The sequence below is a fragment of the Puma concolor genome, chromosome B3 (assembly GCF_028749965.1).
Source record: "Puma concolor isolate L17-30 chromosome B3, mPumCon1.1.hap2, whole genome shotgun sequence".
NCBI classification, from domain to species: Eukaryota; Metazoa; Chordata; class Mammalia; order Carnivora; family Felidae; genus Puma; species Puma concolor.
This window is the reverse complement of record NC_141672.1, coordinates 101,871,900-101,891,189: the sequence shown is the minus strand read 5'-3', so window position 1 is coordinate 101,891,189 and position 19,290 is coordinate 101,871,900. Positions and strand designations below refer to the sequence as shown.

General features: G+C 38.3%; 1 protein-coding gene across 13 annotated transcripts in view; it reads right to left on the bottom strand.

Moving 5' to 3' along the window:
• TCF12 (transcription factor 12) overlaps window positions 1-19,290 on the bottom strand; it is a 382,333-nt gene that overhangs the window by 927 nt on the left and 362,116 nt on the right. For 5 of the 13 annotated variants that reach the window (XM_086710771.1, XM_086710775.1, XM_086710779.1 and 2 more), the window contains 5 exons: window positions 18,396-18,510; window positions 16,796-16,976; window positions 12,020-12,249; window positions 4,525-4,678; window positions 1-1,426 (listed from right to left, as the gene is read on the bottom strand). The exon at window positions 1-1,426 is cut by the window's left edge and continues 927 nt beyond it. In XM_086710771.1, the coding sequence (XP_086566897.1) occupies window positions 4,536-4,678; window positions 12,020-12,249; window positions 16,796-16,976; window positions 18,396-18,510 (669 nt within the window). In that variant the 3' untranslated portion in view covers window positions 1-1,426; window positions 4,525-4,535. Of the gene's footprint in view, window positions 1,427-3,385; window positions 4,259-4,487; window positions 4,679-12,019; window positions 12,253-16,795; window positions 16,977-18,395; window positions 18,511-19,290 lie in introns of those variants that run through there. The other 8 variants (XM_086710773.1, XM_086710776.1, XM_025918943.2 and 5 more) reach the window with 3 other exon arrangements.

Sequence of the window (19,290 nt, the reverse complement as noted above, 5' to 3'; positions counted from 1 at the left end):
GCTGTTGTGGTGGAAGACAGATTTCATGGAAGTTCAAAGTGATTATGATATCTTAAAAAACAACTCTGAAGGATTAGAAACAGAGGGGTGCCTTAATGTACTGTGCTAAGATGGACCGACAAGCACTGGTTTACTGCTAATCTGGCTCATCTTCTTGGGACAGGGGCAGATGGTTTGCGGTTGATTAAATCACCCACTGAATTCCTCCCCATTGACCAGCCATCCAAGTGACAGAGAAATAAAGGCGAGGATAAGGAAACACGGGTGACCATTGCTCTTGTATTCCATTAGGTAATTAGCCTCAGAGTGCTGTGTTCATTTATCACACTACCTGCCTCGGTGACTACTGGGTTTTGTTACAGTCACCATAATCACAGCCTGAAAATCTTCTTTGTATTTTAAATCCATTTTGTGCTTACTTACAGCTAACACTTTACAAGTACTATATGTAGTACTTACTGCTTGGAAAACAAAGCAATTTCTAAGTAGATTCTTCCCTTGTAATTTACACTCTTGCTATTACAAGCTTTACTATGAAACCTAGAAGCTTGAAAAGTCTTGGTTATTATTAGAAATAAAGCAATGTTTATTTTGGGGAAAATCTAGGGGACAAAATTTCCCCCTTTAAAATCTTAGCTAGGGTATGGTCACAGATGGTCTCTGTTGATTTTTGTAAGGTAAATATGCAAAGCACATAGGGCTACATGAGGATTCTGGATTGTGACCATTAACTATTCAGATTCAGAGACCAAATATAACACCCACAAAGAGAAAATAAAAATGAATGAAAAAATGAGAGTGAGAGAAATGCTATACCAAGTAATATTTTCCTATTTCATGGAAAACACTATTCATATGGCAAAAGGATAGGAGAGGGCAAACAAAAGACTTTTCCCTTCCTTTTTAAGACACTAATAGGTATGCCGGGAATGCTAAGGGCCAATGGTTGTCACTGCTTTGTTCTGCACGTGAACAGCTTTAACGAATGCTGGCATCAGCTGAGTATAGATCAGCTTTCCACATTAACTTTTCCCTTTATATGTAGACCTTACAGTTCCATAACAATAAATAAAATTTGTAGTTACAATGCATTTGTCAATTCAGTTTAGGCACAAGGCAACTTCCACGGTGAGTGGAGAGAACGAGACAGTCTCTGATTGTGCAGAAGCGACACACTGCTTGCAACAAAATGACATGCTGCAAACATTTCATGGGCTGACGTTCTATCTGATGAGCTTCCTATCTTCACTTCTGATGGAAGTGTTGACCAGTTGCTTTGATCGTAGGATTACATTTGAGTTTCTTGCTTCAAGTGTTTTGTTTTTTCTTCTCCCTCCTAACAGGTTTGTGTCTTCAGATAATCTGAGTTGTCCAAGTCCTTATGAGGAGAGGTCACCTTCTATCTAGCCTACTGATAACTCTGGAACTGTGGCAGGGAGAGCCAAGAGAAAGAACAGAACCAATTAGGATATCACTGTTAAAAATAAATACCTCCCCAGAAAAAAACAAATCGATATTGTTATTTCTCATTTATACCAGGTTTATTCTAAATTAGCAGTCTGCTCAATGACTTATAAAAGAGTTTCAGAATTGCTTTTAAGGTGTAATTGAAATGGTGTGGTAAGATTTTTAAAGGAGATCACGTGATTACAGCAATCACAAGATACAGGATTATACGACAGCTGGGGCAATTATGCAAACTTTTATTTTGAATGGTATGCAACACTCAAGTTGGCAATACCTGAGCTCTGAGGTTCTACTCGTTCATTTCTCAGTGGAGAGACAATGTGAAAGCATCCCTTTACTGATACATCCAGTCCACCATACTGTGTTCATAGTTTATACATCTTCTCTAAGCAGCAAGTTTCTGAAGTTAGGACCATTTGGTATTTGTTTTCACATTGGTCCCTATTCCCAGTCCATTAGAAGATCCTCAATAAATGTTCAATGAGTGAATGAATTATTAAACTTTACTAGTATTAGTACAGATTTTTTACACACTTATAGTCTCAATACACATAGTTGTTAACACTGAAATTTTCCATGTTAGTCATTTTTGATGACAATAATCTTACCAAGAATCACACCTTTCACATCTTTATTAAACTAACAACAGTACTGTTTCCTAATAGAGTTATGCTCTTAGAAATGGATAACTGAGATATTCAAAGCTACTTGGCTTTATATTATGTGGTGGCAAAATCTGTGCTTTTAAGGTCAGTCACCCCAAGGCCATTTATCAGCCATTTTTGTTTTAGCAGTCATTTTCCTGCTGGCCAGTCTTTTGCTGGTTTTAATCTGTTATTCAGTTCTATAAAGAACTGAATGTTATCAGGTGAAACCAGATAACCACCTTTATGAAATCAGCAACTTTTAAAACATATGTTAAGATAATAAACACTAACTTATAAAGTGTTATGGAACAAAATTCATTTACTGCATTTCTTATAATCCTGAAACTTTTTTTTTTTTTTAAAGGATTTTTGATCTCTTTTTGACAGGTAAGAATGCTCAGGTTTAATTTTACCCTAAGTGTGGGAATTTCCTCATTCTAGAGATAAGGGTAGAGACATGAAAGCAGTAGGAGATATAGAAAAGCCATAAAAGAAAAGGAAGTAAACAGGGGAAGAGATGTAAGGTAGGGAGACAGACCTGAAGGAGAAAGAGCTGGAGAGGGACCAGAAAGGAGAGCAAGAGGAAACAGGTACAACTAGAGAGAGACACAGGCTTTGTGATAAATCTGACAGCTCTTTTCACAGCCTGGTGGCTACCTGGGACCTGAGCATCACAAATTATCTTTCATCACTTTTCTTTAAAATGAACTGACAATTTAGAAAGTCACTTTTGCATTGAGGAACAATGGCGTGTTTTTATTTTAAAACTTTCAAGTTTATTTTCTCATGATATTCTACATTTTCCACAAAATATTAAACATAGCTTGTGTTAAGGATCTGTAAGCTAACTAGCTCTTGCTTGAAGTCTCTCTTTGATATGCATAATTAGGTTGCTGGATATTTTTTGTGGGGGAGGTGGTTTTGGTTTTCTCCAGTGTGCTAGTGTTATAATTATAAATGACAAATAATTACATTAACTTTTTTTCCTTTTGTCCCCGAATGAAATCTTTAGTATTGGTCTAGTTTGATCTCAGGAAGGATACATGTAGAGGTGGTAGGAACCAAATTCTTCAGGAAAAGGTGAATTGAGTAATGTTTGTAGTTTACAAAATATACTATCAAATTCTACACTTTCAGCTCAAAATGAGATAGGCTCAAAGCTGACCAAATGAAAGTGCACTTCATATTTTTTTGTGCTCCACACCTCCCTCCCATCCACTCAGCTTTACCTTACTGCTTTTAATATGTTGATGAAACTGGGAAAAGAACTACACCCTGCTGTAAGCAGATTATATGAATGAGGGAGGTTCCCAGAGATGTATTCCTAATCCATGCTGCCAGTTAAAGTGCTAGTGTCCCAAATATTTAATTATAATCTATATTAGTTTCTGCCACCTAAATAATAACTACAACTTAGATTATTATAGATCATGTACCTGTATATAGTTAAGAAAAAAGATGATTCACATTAACTACTTGGGCAAAAACTTCTATTACCTTTGTCATTTTGTTAAACAAAAAAATCATACAGAAGCGAATTGTGTTTACTCCATGAATAGAAAGATAAAAGAACAGTTTTTCAACATGTAAAATTCCACAGAGAAGGGCACTGTGGTTCTATCATATGTAATACCTTTATGTTCACTAGATTCCAAAAGGTATAATTAATAGCCTTACAAGGGAAGAAAGATGCATATTACAAACTTGCATTGTCGTTCCAAATGGAAGCAAACAGTGCCTCTTTTGTGTATAAAGATTTCATGATAAGAAGAGGTAGGTGGATTAACAAAAAACTGGTTGATGATCACAGTCAAGTATTTTTGAGTAGAGAAATGAGGAGTATGAGCGGCAGCAAAAGTATTTGACAGATGAGTCACTGCACTATTTTCTTCTTGGATCAGAATAATACTCATGTGAGAGTGTACACATGATGATCCAGAGCAGGAGAACCCAAAATTCTTCATAAATCACAGGATACTATCACACTGAACAGTAATTTGATATTAAAGGACACTGGCTTTCTAAGTATGGTGATACCACAGAAAAGAAACTGTTGGGATTTCAAATTACATGTGACCTTTAGCATTACCATTGCCACCAGAGAATTCTGTTCAAAGGTTCTAACTCAGTTTAAGATGAATCAGGTAGGGGCGCCTGGGTGGCGCAGTCGGTTAAGTGTCCGACTTCAGCCAGGTCACGATCTCGCGGTCCGTGAGTTCGAGCCCTGCGTCGCGCTCTGGGCTGATGGCTCGGAGCCTGGAGCCTGTTTCCGATTCTGTGTCTCCCTCTCTCTCTGCCCCTCCCCCGTTCATGCTCTGTCTCTCTCTGTCCCAAAAATAAATAAACGTTGAAAAAAAAAAAAAGATGAATCAGGTAAATTCTTGTTGTTTCTTTTCATACTCATACTTACCTGGCTGATGTTTACATATGACCCATAGGGTTGGTAGTTTCACTAAGCCCAGGATGGGTTCCTGGCAGTGTGGTTGGCGGCTCTGCCGATACGGCAGAAACTTTTTCTTCTTCCCTTCTCTTAAGGCAGGCTGCTTTGGGGTTAAGGTTCCTCTCTGAAACAGGGGAAAATAATTTTTATCATTATAGTCATTAGTTATGAATCAGGGACTCTTAGGTCTTAAACTGAACAAATTGCTCTTCTATTTTCTTTCTGTGGATATTACCTCTCTGTAACTTCATTTCCACACTGAATAACATCACACAAAGGCAACAACGATGTGCTCCCACAAACGCCCGGATTACATGAACCTCCAGGCTTAAGCTTTTTAGTATTTGGTGTTTTCTCCTTTTCTACTTATGCTTTAGTCTTCAAGTGTTTGATTTCATCTACATCAACCTCCAAAGGCAGTTCTTTTATTGCTTCAAACATTTTGGCAAGTGCTGATGTTAGTCTACAAAGTCTCCTCACTATCCTGCTAAGACATGGTACATGGGATTGATATAGATGTTGACATTCTCCATGTACCTGGAGAGAGACATCTGTGCTTTACCTAGACTTTTATCAGTTCAGAAAACGATGAAATAGATACCCTCAGCCAATCTTCTATAAAAAATGTGCCAACTCCTCTAGGGAAAGAGGTAGCTGGTACATATCTCGTGCATATATATATATATATATATATATATATATATAAATGATTGGTTTTTTCTATAGCTAGAGGTGTGATTAAAAGGGTGATAAAAACCTTCTCTACTGCTTTGTATATAAGATAGCAGAGACAACTAGATGGAACTTTTGAAGTGGGCATTTTTAAAAGTAGTGGGTCTTACTATGCAAAATAAAAGGAAAGAAAATCCATTGCACTGGAGACCTACTGGATCAAAATCCATGTGAGAATTACTTATCATGTTATATTTTCTTTAAGTGACTTTTAAGCACAAGATATCCAACTCATGACAGCTTCTGGTTTTTTGTTTCTGATAATAACATAAAGTGTAAGTGAAAAGTTGTTTTATATATTTTTATAAACTGACTAAAAATGTCCTAATTAATGTAATATAAAAGGATCACTTAGTCTACAATGAAGGGGCACCTGGCTGGCTCAATGGTGGAGCATGTAACTCTAGATCTTGGGGTTATGGTTTTGAGCCCCACACTGGGTGTGGAGATCACTTAAAAGTAATCTTTGGAAGGGGGGTTGTGCCTGGTTGGTTCAGTCGGTTAAGTGTCCGACTCTTGGTTTCAGCTCAGGTCATGATCTCACTGTTTCTGAGTTTGAGCTGCATGTTGGGCTCTGGCTGACAACATGGAGCCTGCTTGTGATTCTCTCTCCCTCTCTCTATAAGCCCCCTCCCCTGCTCTCTCTCTCTCTCTCTCTCTCTCTCACTCACACACTTTCTCTCTCTCTCTCTCAAAATAATAAACTTAAAAAAAAATCTTAGGGCATCTGGCTGGTTCAGTCGGTAGAGTGTGCGACTCTTGATTTCAAGGTTGTCAGTTTGAGCCCCATGTTGGGTGTGGAGAAGACCTAAATATAAAATGTTAAAAAAAAAAAATCTTAAAAAAACTTGTTTATAATGAAAACAGTATTTATTATGGTAAATCTAGTTAACTCTACTGACTGTTAGTCATACGTAATGATAAAATTTCATCTTAGAGTTCTCACTTTCTCAGCTCCTGCATTTAGGAAAAGACATGAAGCCTATAAAATGAGGAAGATCAATGAAGAAAGAAAGGTACACACTTATTAGGATAAGTAGTAAAATAAAAAGGCATGTTCATCATTATGTAAAAATATCAGGAACTGCTTTCTTAACAAGTAATTGTGCACCTCTAACTAATAAGAATAGTTTTTAAAAAATTTTTTTAACATTCATTTATTTTTGAGAGACAGAGACAGAGCACAAGCAGGGGAGGGGCAGCGAGGGAAACAAAGAATATAAAGCAGGATCCAGGCTCTGAGCTGTCAGCACAGAGTCCAATGCAGGGCTCGAACTCACAAACAGTGAGATCATGTACTGAGCCAAAGCCAGATGCTTAACAAACGAAGCCACTCAGGCACCCCAAGATTTTTGTTTTTTATTAAGTGTCACATCCCTTTACCAGGCAGGCAGCAGTCTAATGACTAAAGAGACCAAAGAGAGGGCATAAATTAACATGTTAAATCCAAAGAGGAGAAAGCGAGAACTGAAAGTTTTCCAATTGAAACAGGTTCACATTTTTCTCATAAGAAGGCTCACATTGCTCTTATAATAAAACATTGCTGTTAGCTAACTATGACCTTGTGTCACATGAGGATCTAGCAGGCATGATCAGAATAGCTAGAAAGGACCAGAAGCAAAAACTCAAGTTAGGCAAGATCCTGTAAGCCAGTTAGTCAAAGAACACTAAGGGCTGGAAGAACCAAGAAAATACTACAGTAAGCTCTAGAAAATGTGAAGTTTGATCCAAAAAAGGCAAATGCTAGTGTTTTTTAATACTTTCTGGTATGTGAGAGCAGCCCATAGCAAATATATTAAGTAGCCAGAAGGCTTGATGTACAGGTGAGTAGAAGAAAGACATTACCTGCAGGGCATGAGAAGTGATGGTCTCCCTCACATTTCATTAATTACAAGAGAGCCAACCTACCCAAAGCTCAAATTTTGGCTAACTCCATAGTCACTTCTTACATTATTATGACTAAGTAAATATTTCTTATAATAACTATGTGGACAAACACACAAGTCAAGAATTTTACATTGTTTCCTTACTCATATGACTTTTTGCTTTTCCTCTAGTTAATAGTTGCCTTGCTTTTCACTTGCTAGTAATACTAATTTTGTCCTCATACCCATGCTCCAACAGATCTAACAAATGCCTGTCAACATTTTTTTTATCTTAAAACCTCAAAGACACCATTGTATCATCTATTAATTCCATCTTCTTTCCCTGGAAAACTTTCTTCTGCAGTTAACCATCTTCTATTTTCAATGTGGACTAATAGGCACCTTGATTTTCTAGGCCTAGCAGATCTTGTCATGAGACTTCCTTTTGATGCTCACTTGTGCTGGAATCTTTGTTTCCTGGCTCCCGTGCCTTTGTCTTTATTGGTTACCTACAGCATAGGTTCCAGAAGCTTTCTGAGAACATGCACATGGGAGGTAAAATTTTAAAGCCTTTGCATATCTGAAATATCTTTATTCTGTTCTTCACTCTTTGATTAATGGTTTGACTACACACAGAATTCTAGATTGAAAATTATTTCTCTGGGGGGGCGCCTGGGTGGCGCAGTCGGTTAAGCGTCCGACTTCAGCCAGGTCACGATCTCGCGGTCCGTGAGTTCGAGCCCCGCGTCAGGCTCTGGGCTGATGGCTCAGAGCCTGGAGCCTGTTTCCGATTCTGTGTCTCCCTCTCTCTGCCCCTCCCCCGTTCATGCTCTGTCTCTCTCTGTCCCAAAAATAAATAAACGTTGAAAAAAAAATTTAAAAAAAAAAAAAAAGAAAATTATTTCTCTGAAGAGAAATACACTGCTACACTATCTCCTGTAACCCAGCATTATTTGTCCAGAATTCTGTTAATATTTTGACTCACAGGGATACAACTTTTCCATAGCAGACAGACCTGCAGTTAATCTTCCTGTTTTCAGGTAATGCTTGACTTCTGCCTTTTCCAAAGAATAGAGCCTTTCAGGGGCTAGGAGCTTTGTGGAACAAAATTATCTGCTTCTTGTTGGTATATCCCTCCCTGCTCCACTTAATTTCTTCCTTCTAAATAAGTCAATTACCACTACTTTGTCTACTTTCCATCATATATACATATTTTGCTCTCTCATTTGCTATGCTTTCTTCTCTCCCATTTATCCTTGTGGACTAATTTTATTTTTATTCATTTCAGTGGAGATTTAGTAAGGAGTATTACCAATGAATATGCTAAGACTATGAATATGCTATTATCAAATCATTTCAACTAAATTAAAATATCCTGAGGGGAGGGTCTGGAAATTTGTTTGGGAAAAGGAAAAGCTTCAGGTGATTCTGGGACCAGTCAGATTTGGGAACCACTGTCCTTGCTCACTTATCTTCAAACTTCCTAAGACACCAGGAAACTAAAATCCTAACAGTTCTATTGTCCGCAAATTATCACTGGAAGGGAAGTAAGCTGACTGAGTAGACCTGTGAAAGAATCTGAGGAGGAAATGTCTGACCATTAATCTAATCATTAGTAAAGCTGAAAGTACAAACTTGAAAGTAATATGTAAAATCTATTGATCAGCAAAATTGTAATGTTAACATTATACTGGTCATAATGGAAAGGCCTAAATTGGCAATGGCAGGGACCAGATGGAATTTGGTATGTGAGGTACCAAGGCAAAAAAAATGCTTTGACAAAATCTGAGGCTTGGAAGGGAAGCCACTCCTCCTGCTCTTCTCCAGAATACACTGCTGATTACCCTCCTGATATATATAGCCACTTGTCCAGGGAAGACAGGTTGTAGATAGCCAGATACAGTCTTGAAGCACTATCCCAAGGCAGAAGGTGAGCACAAGACTCCAGAGAATGTCCAAAGTAGTCATGTAAACAAAATGTGTACCTTTCTAGAAATTGCTGGGCCCAGTGACCAGTGGGTGAAACCCTTGCAGGGATAAAGAGGCTGCCAAAAATAAACAGGTTACCAAAATAACTCACAACTGCTAGAGATAAAGTCCAGAGAAGGACAGTGGCTATACTAAACTCTAAAGGTGCTGCCATAGCAAAGCGCAGGTATATGGGCTGCATGAAGGGTTCTAAATCCTGTTTGACAGACAGCCATCAGAGTGCCTTTCAAGAAGGATCTTGCATGGATCCCAAGGCTTTTACATTAAAGCTGTAAAATAAAAGCTCTGGGCTCTGAAGCCCAGAGTGTAAGAGTGGGAGGAAGGTGGTAGGCTTTTATGAATAGGAAAGTAGCCCCTAATGAGGTTATATTTCAGTGTATTTTAATGTTTATTTATTTTTGAGAGAGAGTAGGGAAGGGGCAGAAAGAGAGAGAGAGCATGAGCAGGTGAGGGGCAGAAAGAGAGGGACACAGAATCTGAAGCAGGCTGCAGGCTCCAGGCTGTCAGCACAGAACCTGACATGGGGCCTGAACCCACGAACTGCGAGATCATGACCTGAGCTGAAGTTGGACACTAACCGACTGAGCCACCCAAGTGCCCCTATATTTCAGTGTATTTTAAATTCTGTTCAAACTCTAATCAGTCAGTGGTTCCCTATAAAGAGCTTTCCAGAACTGTGGAAGAAAGTCAGTACCCATTAACAGTGACCAGAAAGTTTTAACGCAGTTGGATGAGCCTAGATGTGACATCTTGTTTCAGACTCAGCTTTCCTGTCCTAGCTACTTGTATGGAACCACTACAAAGTCAAATCTTGCAAGTGAATAAATAAGATCCCCCCAGGCATGGTGGAGTTTATAACTTTTCCAAACACAGAGGTATTTCTCATTGATGACTTAGGTCTGAGAGTAGGAACCTCTGATCTTAAACAAAAAGCTAAGAATATTCTGTATTCTAGCTCTAATAAACAGTGGGAAGGAAAGGTACTATACAGGAGTAAGTTTTGGCACCACTGCTGTCCAGACAGTCCAGGTGGTAGGAATGGTCTTGACAGTAAATGGCTGGGTAGAGTCAGGGTAGAAAATATCCTGGGTCTGCAGAGCAGCGGGATGGATGTACTGGGATCACTAAACACGGGTGCTTCACTGCCTTCAGAGTGAGACAAAAGGTGTCAGACACATTAAAACCAAACCAAACAAACACAAAAAAACTTTGATAAAGTGACAGGAGATATTGAAGGCTCAAGAAACCACTGATCCTGCTACAGATGAGCAGGCAACAATCAGACTGTCTTTATGAACATCCCAAGGGAGTTCATACATTTTTGAAAATCAGGTTTCATTAACATTTACCCTTTACACATATTCCAATGGCTTTATTAGGAGCAAGTATCTGGTTTTAATGGTAGATTGGTTATGCATGAAATAATCTACTCATCATTCTTATTAAATATACTGGAGGGAAGGGGCGCCTGGGTGGCGCAGTCGGTTAAGCGTCCGACTTCAGCCAGGTCACGATCTCGCGGCCCGTGACTTCGAGCCCCGCGTCAGGCTCTGGGCTGATGGCTCGGAGCCTGGAGCCTGTTTCCGATTCTGTGTCTCCCTCTCTCTCTGCCCCTCCCCCGTTCATGCTCTGTTTCTCTCTGTCCCAAAAATAAATAAAAAACGTTGAAAAAAAAATTTAAAAAAAAATATACTGGAGGGAAGTGGATGGATCAGTTAATTACTATGGTTAAGTTTTTCTGCAAGTGCGTTCAAGTTCCCCAACTCTGGTTTCCTCAGAAATAGTATTCTTTCTGTGACCAATGCTGAGGGTCATCCACAATTATAGCTGTCAAGTGTCTGTCCTACTCCTATTCTTTTTCCTTTTCCAACTTTCTTTAAATAAAACCCTACATAAATATCCAGTACATCAGAAAGATAGAGTTGCTCTTAATGAAGAGAGGTTAGAGGTAGGGTCTAGAACCCAACGCCACACCTATAATTCTTTGTAAAAAGACTTAGGACAAAACATTCATAACTCTGGATAAGAAGACAAATAGGTATATGAAAAATATCAAGCTCAATGGTAAAACCTTTCAAGGGCAGGAAGCTCATATTAATCGGTAACCTAGGGTCTAGCATATAGGTGACTGGGACAGAAGAGGTGAACAATAAATGCTTGTTCAAAAAATGAAGTTTGAAAGCTTCTTCAAGATTCCATCAAATTTCCTGAAAGATAAAACTATTGGGGCAGTTGTCTGAGCCAGCAGTGGATGAGCCAGTATAAACTATACATGTGTCTCTTAGAGACACTCAAACATATCAGGGCATATTAGGCCAAGAAGTTCATGGCATTCCTGATCAGGGATCAATAAAAAAACCTTGAGACCTTTTTGACTTGGGTATAAAGGACATTCATATGAAGTAAAGCCAGGAGGGGCCATGATCAAGCATTCTATTAACCAGCAGGCCATTATAATAAATGGCCCAGGGTAAAGCAGGCAAGAAATATAGTACAGAGAATGGGGAAGACAGGAAGCAGCAGGGAAGGAAGCAGGTCTAGGCAGGTAAATTTAACAGTGTGGAAGACCAGATTCAATAAGAACAAGAACAAAGGGGCAGAAAGCACTAATGCTGAGCAGTGAGCAGAGGCTGGCTATTCCCTGAAACATTTGTAAGATTGCACTCTACTGGTTTGTAGGAAGCATTGAGCATACAGATATTGACCACTACTGTGAGATGGAGGTGGAAGAACTATAGAGAAAACGCGATCCAGATGATGCAGTGGCAGAAGTACTAGTTGAATTCATAGACAACTTCCCAAGCAGAAGAGAAAGTGGAAAAAGAAATGTCTGCCTACCTAAGGCAAAATAGTTATGCATCTCTGCTGAACCTACTTACCTCTGACTTGCTGTTCTAGACTAAGGATGACTGCCACGGCCTGATGAAGAATAAGGAGTTTTGTTTGGGGTTTTTCACTCTTTAAATGGAGCTGACACATTCGACCAAGCTCTTTGAATGCCTCATTAATATCCCGCACACGTAAACGTTCTCTGGCATTGTTAGCCATACGCCTTTCCTTCTCCCTTTCTATCTTCTGTTCTGGGTTCAAATCCTCATCTTCATTAGTACTGCTAGAAAACAAAGTAAACAACAATGTCTATTAGATTCCCTATAAAATATGATGTGCTTATTATATAAAATCATAAAGTATAAAGATGGAAATGAAACTTATCTACAAATTTTACCAAACAGTAGTAACAATTATACTTAACATGATTATATGTATATCTTTCCAGTCTTTATTTTATGCACAGTTATATAGTTGAAATTATGCCACATATATTTTTAAAGCTTATTTATTTTGAGAGAGAGCGAGTGGGAGAGGGACAGAGAGAGAGGAAGAGAGAGAATTCCAAGCAGGCTTCGCACTGTCAGCACAGAGCCCTACGCAGGATTCAAACCCATGGAAGTGTGAGACCATGACCTAAGCTGAAATCAGGAATCGGACTCTTAACCAAATGAACCACCCAGGCGCCCCTACCACATAAATTTTTAAATGCATTTTCACTGTGCATTATAACATAAAGTCATCTCTATACCAGCACCACTCTTCATAAACATAATTTGAATGACTACATAATATTCTAGCACCTTGCTACTCAGACTGTGATCATCAGAATCAGCATTATCGGGAGCTTGTTAAAAACAAACTCTCAAGGGTGCTTGGGTGGCTCAGTGGGTTAAACATCCAACTTTGGCTCAGGTCATGATCTCACTGTTTGTGAGTTCGAGCCCCGTGTTGGGCTTTGTGCTGACAGCTCAGAGCCTGGAGCCTGCTTCTGATTCCGTGTCTCAGTCTCTCTCTTCCCCTCATCCGCTTGCGCTCGCTTGTTCTCTCTCTCAAAAATAAACAAACATTAACCCCCTTCCCCCAATAAACCCCCCCCAAGCCCCATAAACTCTTAAGTTCTACTGTAAGCCTACAAATTGGAAGTTACATTTTAACAAGATCCCTGGCTGGTTCATATGTACATTAAGGTTTGAGAAGCACTGTCCCAGTACACTAATGCATTCTAACTTGCCTAACCCATCTTCTTAAATATCTTCTAGCAGGCACCTGGTGAAAAGGAGAAAGACAAGCTAAAGGTAGAGGATGAGAGACGGATCTCAGAAAAGGACTACTTTTTGTTTCACAGAGAAATATCATCAGTGGCAATGATTTTAAAACATGGGTAAACTGGAACAATTTTTTTGAAGGACAAACTGGCAAAATATCCAAAGCTTTAAAATGTTTATTACATCTTGATCAGCAATTCCAACTTTAGAAATTCATCCTAAGGATATAATTAGAGATGTTGATAGGATTTTATGTAAAAATTGATCACACAATTATTTACTTTAGCAACTAATTGCAGTCCAATAATAGGAGACAGGTTAAATAAAGCACAGTACATCCAGACAACTACCTACTATGTAGCCTCTAAAAATTAAGCTTCAGACTATGCTAACTAAAAGATGCCAGACACAAGACTACATACTGTATGATTTACATGAACCTCTAGAAAAGACAAAACTGTAGCAATGGAAAGCAGATCAATGGCTGCCAGGGGATGGAATAATGGTACTGATTACCAAGGGGTATAAGGAAACTTTTTGGGGTGGTAGTATTCTCTATTAATATGGTAGTAGTTATTAAGACCATATAATTTGTCAAAGGACAAAAACTGTACACTTAAAATTGGTGTATTTTATTATATGTGAACTAAATTTCAATAAACCTGGCTAAAAACAAAAACAAAAAAAAAAACCATGTTTGAGAAAACTCAGGGACAGATGAAAATGTTAAAAATACACTGTTATATGAAATAAAAGTTGACATTATAAAACATATATTCAGTTTAGTTCCCATTTAAATTGTGTTTATGGAAAAAGAAATATTCCTTAAAAAGTAAACAGTGGTTAAATCTTGGTAGTAACGTTTCTTGCGATTTTTGTGTTCTGTATTTTCCAAATTTCTGTAGTGAAAATGGACTAAATAATCAGATAAAAAAATTGAGGATGCATTGGAATAACTTTTAGAAAATTCTATTTTATATCAGAAATGACCAACTGAGCAGAGTCTCTCAGAACCTTGAAATAATGTGCAAAGAATAGATGTTTTCTCTTCTCTAATAACCTTGAATACTGTAATAAAGGGTAAATACACAATAGATTTTTACAAGCTAATTGCCAAAAATTATGTAAAAGTATTCTTTTGATAATAGGGAATCCCTAGCTCTTTTACTTCAAAGGAACCTTTACAGGTCATCGAGTCCAAAGGTTTCCAAATGTGGTTACCATCACAATCTTCAGGGGCACTTGAAAAATAAAGGTTTCATAGGTCCCACTACAGAGGACGTTGATACAGTGAGCTTAGGTTGGTGCCAAGGCAACCTGTATTTCTAAAATGTTTTAGGATTCTGGGGCACCTTGGGTGGTTCAGTCAGTTGAGCATCAGACTCTTGATTTCTGCTCAGATCATGATCTTGCAGTTCATGGGATCCAGCCCCCACATCTGGCTTGTGCTGGCAGTACACAGCCTGCTTGGAATTTTCTCTCTCTCTCTCTGGCCCTCCCCTGTGTGCACGCACACATGCGCTCTCTCTCTCTCAAAATAAACAAACAACAACAACAACAAAAAACTTACAAAAAAAAAAGTTTCAGGATTCTATGTAGTGGGGCTGAGAACTACTGCTAGATCCAGAGAAATCAGAGATTTTCTCAGGATCATATGGCTAATTAGTGGCAGTGTAATGACAAGGACCTAGGTTGGTATTCCATGGAGGCAAGCCTACACCACATACCTAAAATTATCATGATAACAGTAAGTACAGTACCTTTACTGAGTATGTACTGCATGCAACAGAGTGTGTAAAGGGCTTTATATGCATCATTTTTCAGTTTATTTCCATAAGAATCCAGCAATAGAAAGTCTCTTTTCAGAGAAAAAGAAACTAAAGTTCAGAGAGCTTTAATAACTTGTCCAGGGTCATGCGGCAGGTATGTGATGGAGCCATAATTCAAACCCAGGTAAGCCTAACCTATTAATTATTATTAATTACTAAGCGTTGCTGTTATTAGTAACCTGTTTTACTGCCTTCTCAATTTCTGATGATCTATAATAGGTTTAGTAACCTATGGCCCATGATCTGGCTCCTTGTTTTCTTACATAAAATTTTATTGGAAGAGTCATGCCCATTTGTTTATGTACTGTCTGGATGCTTTTATTATAACGGCAGAGCTGAGTAGTTGTGATAGACACCAAAAGGCCCACAAAGCCTAAAATAGCTATCATCTACCCTTTCCACAGAAAGTTTGCCAAACTCTGACCTATAAAATGAGAAGATGCAAACTGTTTCTTTCCAAATTCTACTTGAATAACAAAACCATGAAATAATTAAGATGTCTCAAAGGAGTGGTCTCTGGATTCCGTGACCCAATTTTTACTTCTTGCCCCTATACAACTGAATGCAATGCTTACTAAAATGACAGTATTAGAATCTTAAGGTTTAATTTTTAAATTAATTTTCAATTTAATGTTTTTAGTTTTATCTACCATACTTAACACAATCTCCTTTGCACCCTAATTTAATGCAAAGAACAATGTTTTAAATATCTTTATGTGATAAATACATATCATTGATACTAAAAAACAGGATATGCCAAAAAATATACCATCTAAATTTAATGTAGAAGTAGAAGAAAAACCTAAGGGAAGAATTTGGAATTCATTTGAAACTAATGAACTATGTGTCAATATCCATGCTATAAGTCAAGTCCAGTTTCTAGAAAACCTGCCCCAACAACGTAAGTCCACCTTTCTATACTCTTCTCAAATTATTGTTTAAACCAGGAGTTGGCAAAACTTCCTCTGTAAACCAGAAAGTAAATATTTTCAGCCTCATGGGCATTTGGCCCTGCTGCAACTACCCAAACCTGCCATTGCATTGGGAAAGCAGTCACAGATAATATGCAAATGAATGGTATGTGACAGTGATCCAGTAAAATTTATAAAAATAGGCAGTGAGCCAGATTTGGCCCAGAGGCCATTGTTTGCTGCCCTCTAGTTTAAATCATACAATAGAGTTTTCTTATATACACAGCCTTAAAATAATATATTCAAATATTGATGTCATGTACCTAAATGTCTACAATGGATAATTTTACTTGTTTTAATTATTTTGTCCTCTAATTGAAGAGAGAGATGTAATTCTCTTTATTTATTTTTTTTTTAGTTTATTCATTTATTTTGAGAGAGAGAGAGAGAGAGAATCCCAAACAGGCTCTACACCATTAGCACAGAGCCTGTGGTGGCGCTTGAACCCACAAACCATGAGATCATGATCTGAGCCAAAACCTAGAATCAGACACTTAATCAACTGAGCCACACAGGTGCCCTGAGATGTAATTCTTTTTTATACGGAGTTCCTAAAATACTGTGGGGTATGATGGAAAACATAATTTTGGAGTCAGCATCATATGCCTCCCTTTTTAGGGATGTTGTGAGCACTAAATGAGGTAACATATATAAAGTCCCAATATAGTATTTAGAACATATCTGACACTTAATAAATGCATGGCACCCTTCAATTTTCCAAGTATTTTCACCCATGGCAAGTGAGTGCAATGTAATACCTGGATGGTAACAAATACCTTGTTCTGCCTCTAGATGAAACCTTGATATCTTTTTGGGAGGATTCATCATCTGATTTCATGTCATCTGATGAAGGAGGTTCATGTAGGTTTTCATCTTTCTCTTTGTTTTCAGTCTTGATTTCTGCTGGAACAACAGTTCCAGACTGACTTTGCAAGCCACCTAACAAAGAGGTAAAGAAACAAAATAAATGTCCAGAATTGGAACTAAGATAGTAGAAAGCTTTCTAGATGATGAATGCCCTTACTTGTTACAGGACTCTGATGGAAATCTGAAAATGTAGGGTAATACACTATTCAGGTTGGAAAGAACATATACACATACCTTAGAGAAAATGATTTCTAAATCATCTGTATTTAAATTTTTTTTTCATGTTTATTTGCTTTTGAGACAGACGGAGACAAACACAGAGTGCCAGTCAGGGGAGGGGCAGAGAGAGGAGACGCAGAATCTGAAGAAGGCTCCGGGCTCTGAGCTGTCAGCACAGGGCCCCACGTGGGGCTCAAACCCATGGACTGCGAGATCATGACCTGAGCCGAAGTCAGACGCCCAACTGACTGAGGCACCCAGGCGCCCCTAAAGCGCGTATTTAAAAGAAAAAGTCTGACCTTGATGGTCATTCTGACACTTACTTTAAGGCACTATTTAAGAAATGAACTAGGATGAGAAACTTGATGCAGTTTAGAAACTGACTTCTAAGATGCTAAGGTAAATAAAGGAAGTAAGTTGTAACATTTTTTTCAGATAAATACAATAAAATGGGTGTCATGGTTAATTATACCTGGGAAAACTTTATTTTGGTGGTCTTAACATTAGTTATATATTTGTACTTATATTTATATAAATTATCTATTTACATAAGTTATATATTTGTACTTAACATTTATGACAGTTTGTTTCTAACAGAATTGTCTGTTTCTCGAGTTGAATTATAATATTCTAAATAATAGCTACCATCATTTATAGCTCTCAACGTATTTGGAATAATTTCTCACGGCTTTTTGGGACCCTGAGGATTTAGTCATGAGGGGAAGTGATAAGAAAGAGAGACATAACAGGGGCGCCTGGGTGGCGCAGTCGGTTAAGCGTCCGACTTCAGCCAGGTCACGATCTTGCAGTCCGTGAGTTCGAGCCCCGTGTCAGGCTCTGGGCTGATGGCTCAGAGCCTGGAGCCTGTTTCTGATTCTGTGTCTCCCTCTCTCTGCCCCTCCCCGTTCATGCTCTGTCTCTCTCTGTCCCAAAAATAAATAAAAAAAAACGTTGAGAAAAAAAAAAATTAAAAAAAAAAAAAAGAAAGAGAGACATGACAGAAGCAGAAGAATGTAAGACGACCAGTAAGTACTGAACAGTTTGCATGCGGTTCCATCCATCAACAAGTATCTACAATTGGCCCAGCCAAATGGGGCAATTGGAGCCCTAAATATCTATCCTCTGCATTCAGTAGCACTACCGTTTGGAATTCCCCCACCTAAGATGACTTTTGATTCACAGATGTCAATCTGCTTGTAAAAAAAGACGACAGTGTTCCAAGTGTTATTTATCTCTGTATACATTACTGCTGAAAGCCAACAATACAGTTACCTCTGTAATTTTCTTGTGTTTTGTGGTTCAAATCTGAGCTTGAAGCAGTGACTGTACTAGACAGGACTGAATGATTGCCATTGAGACTGACAGAGTCTTCTCGATGAGTTCCAACCTAAAGTAAAAAAAAAAAAAAAAAGTTAAGACTGTTCAGAGGCAATAATTGTTCAAAATCTTTTAATGGGTTTAATAGAGAAAATATCTACCTGAATTTAGCAACTTTTTTGGGATGCTAGTTTTCTCATGTTTGGATTTCCTTTTTTTAATTTTTAATGTTTTATTTTTATTTTTGAGAGAGAGAGAGAGAGAGACAGACAGACAGACAGACAGACAAGGAGGGGTAGTGGCAGAGAGAGAGGAAGACACAGAATCCAAAGCAGGCTTGAACCCATGAACCATGAGATCATGACCTGAGCCAAAGTCAGACACTCAACTGACTGAGCCACCCAGGTGCCCCTGATTTTTGGATTTCAAAAGACTTGACAGACTACTATAGATTGTTTTTTAAAAAAAAAACCAAAACTTCTTTTTAACATTTATTTACTACTGAGAGACAGAGAGACAGAGAGCATGAGCAGGGATGGGGCAGACAGAGGGGGAGACACAGAATCCGAAGCAGGCTCCAGGCTCTGAGCTGTCAGCATAGAGCCTGACATGGGGCTCAAACTCACGAACTGTGAGATCACGACCTGAGCTGAAGTCAGATGCTTAACCGACTGAGCCACCTACGCGCCCCTATAGATTGCTTTTGAATCAAAATATTTACATTATAAAATTCCAACTTTCAAATGTCGTATCCTACAGAAGGTTGTTGTGTGAAGCAAATGAACTAGACAGACAAAGCACTCTGTAAGTCATAAAATGCTACACATTATAGTATCTATTAATAAACCTA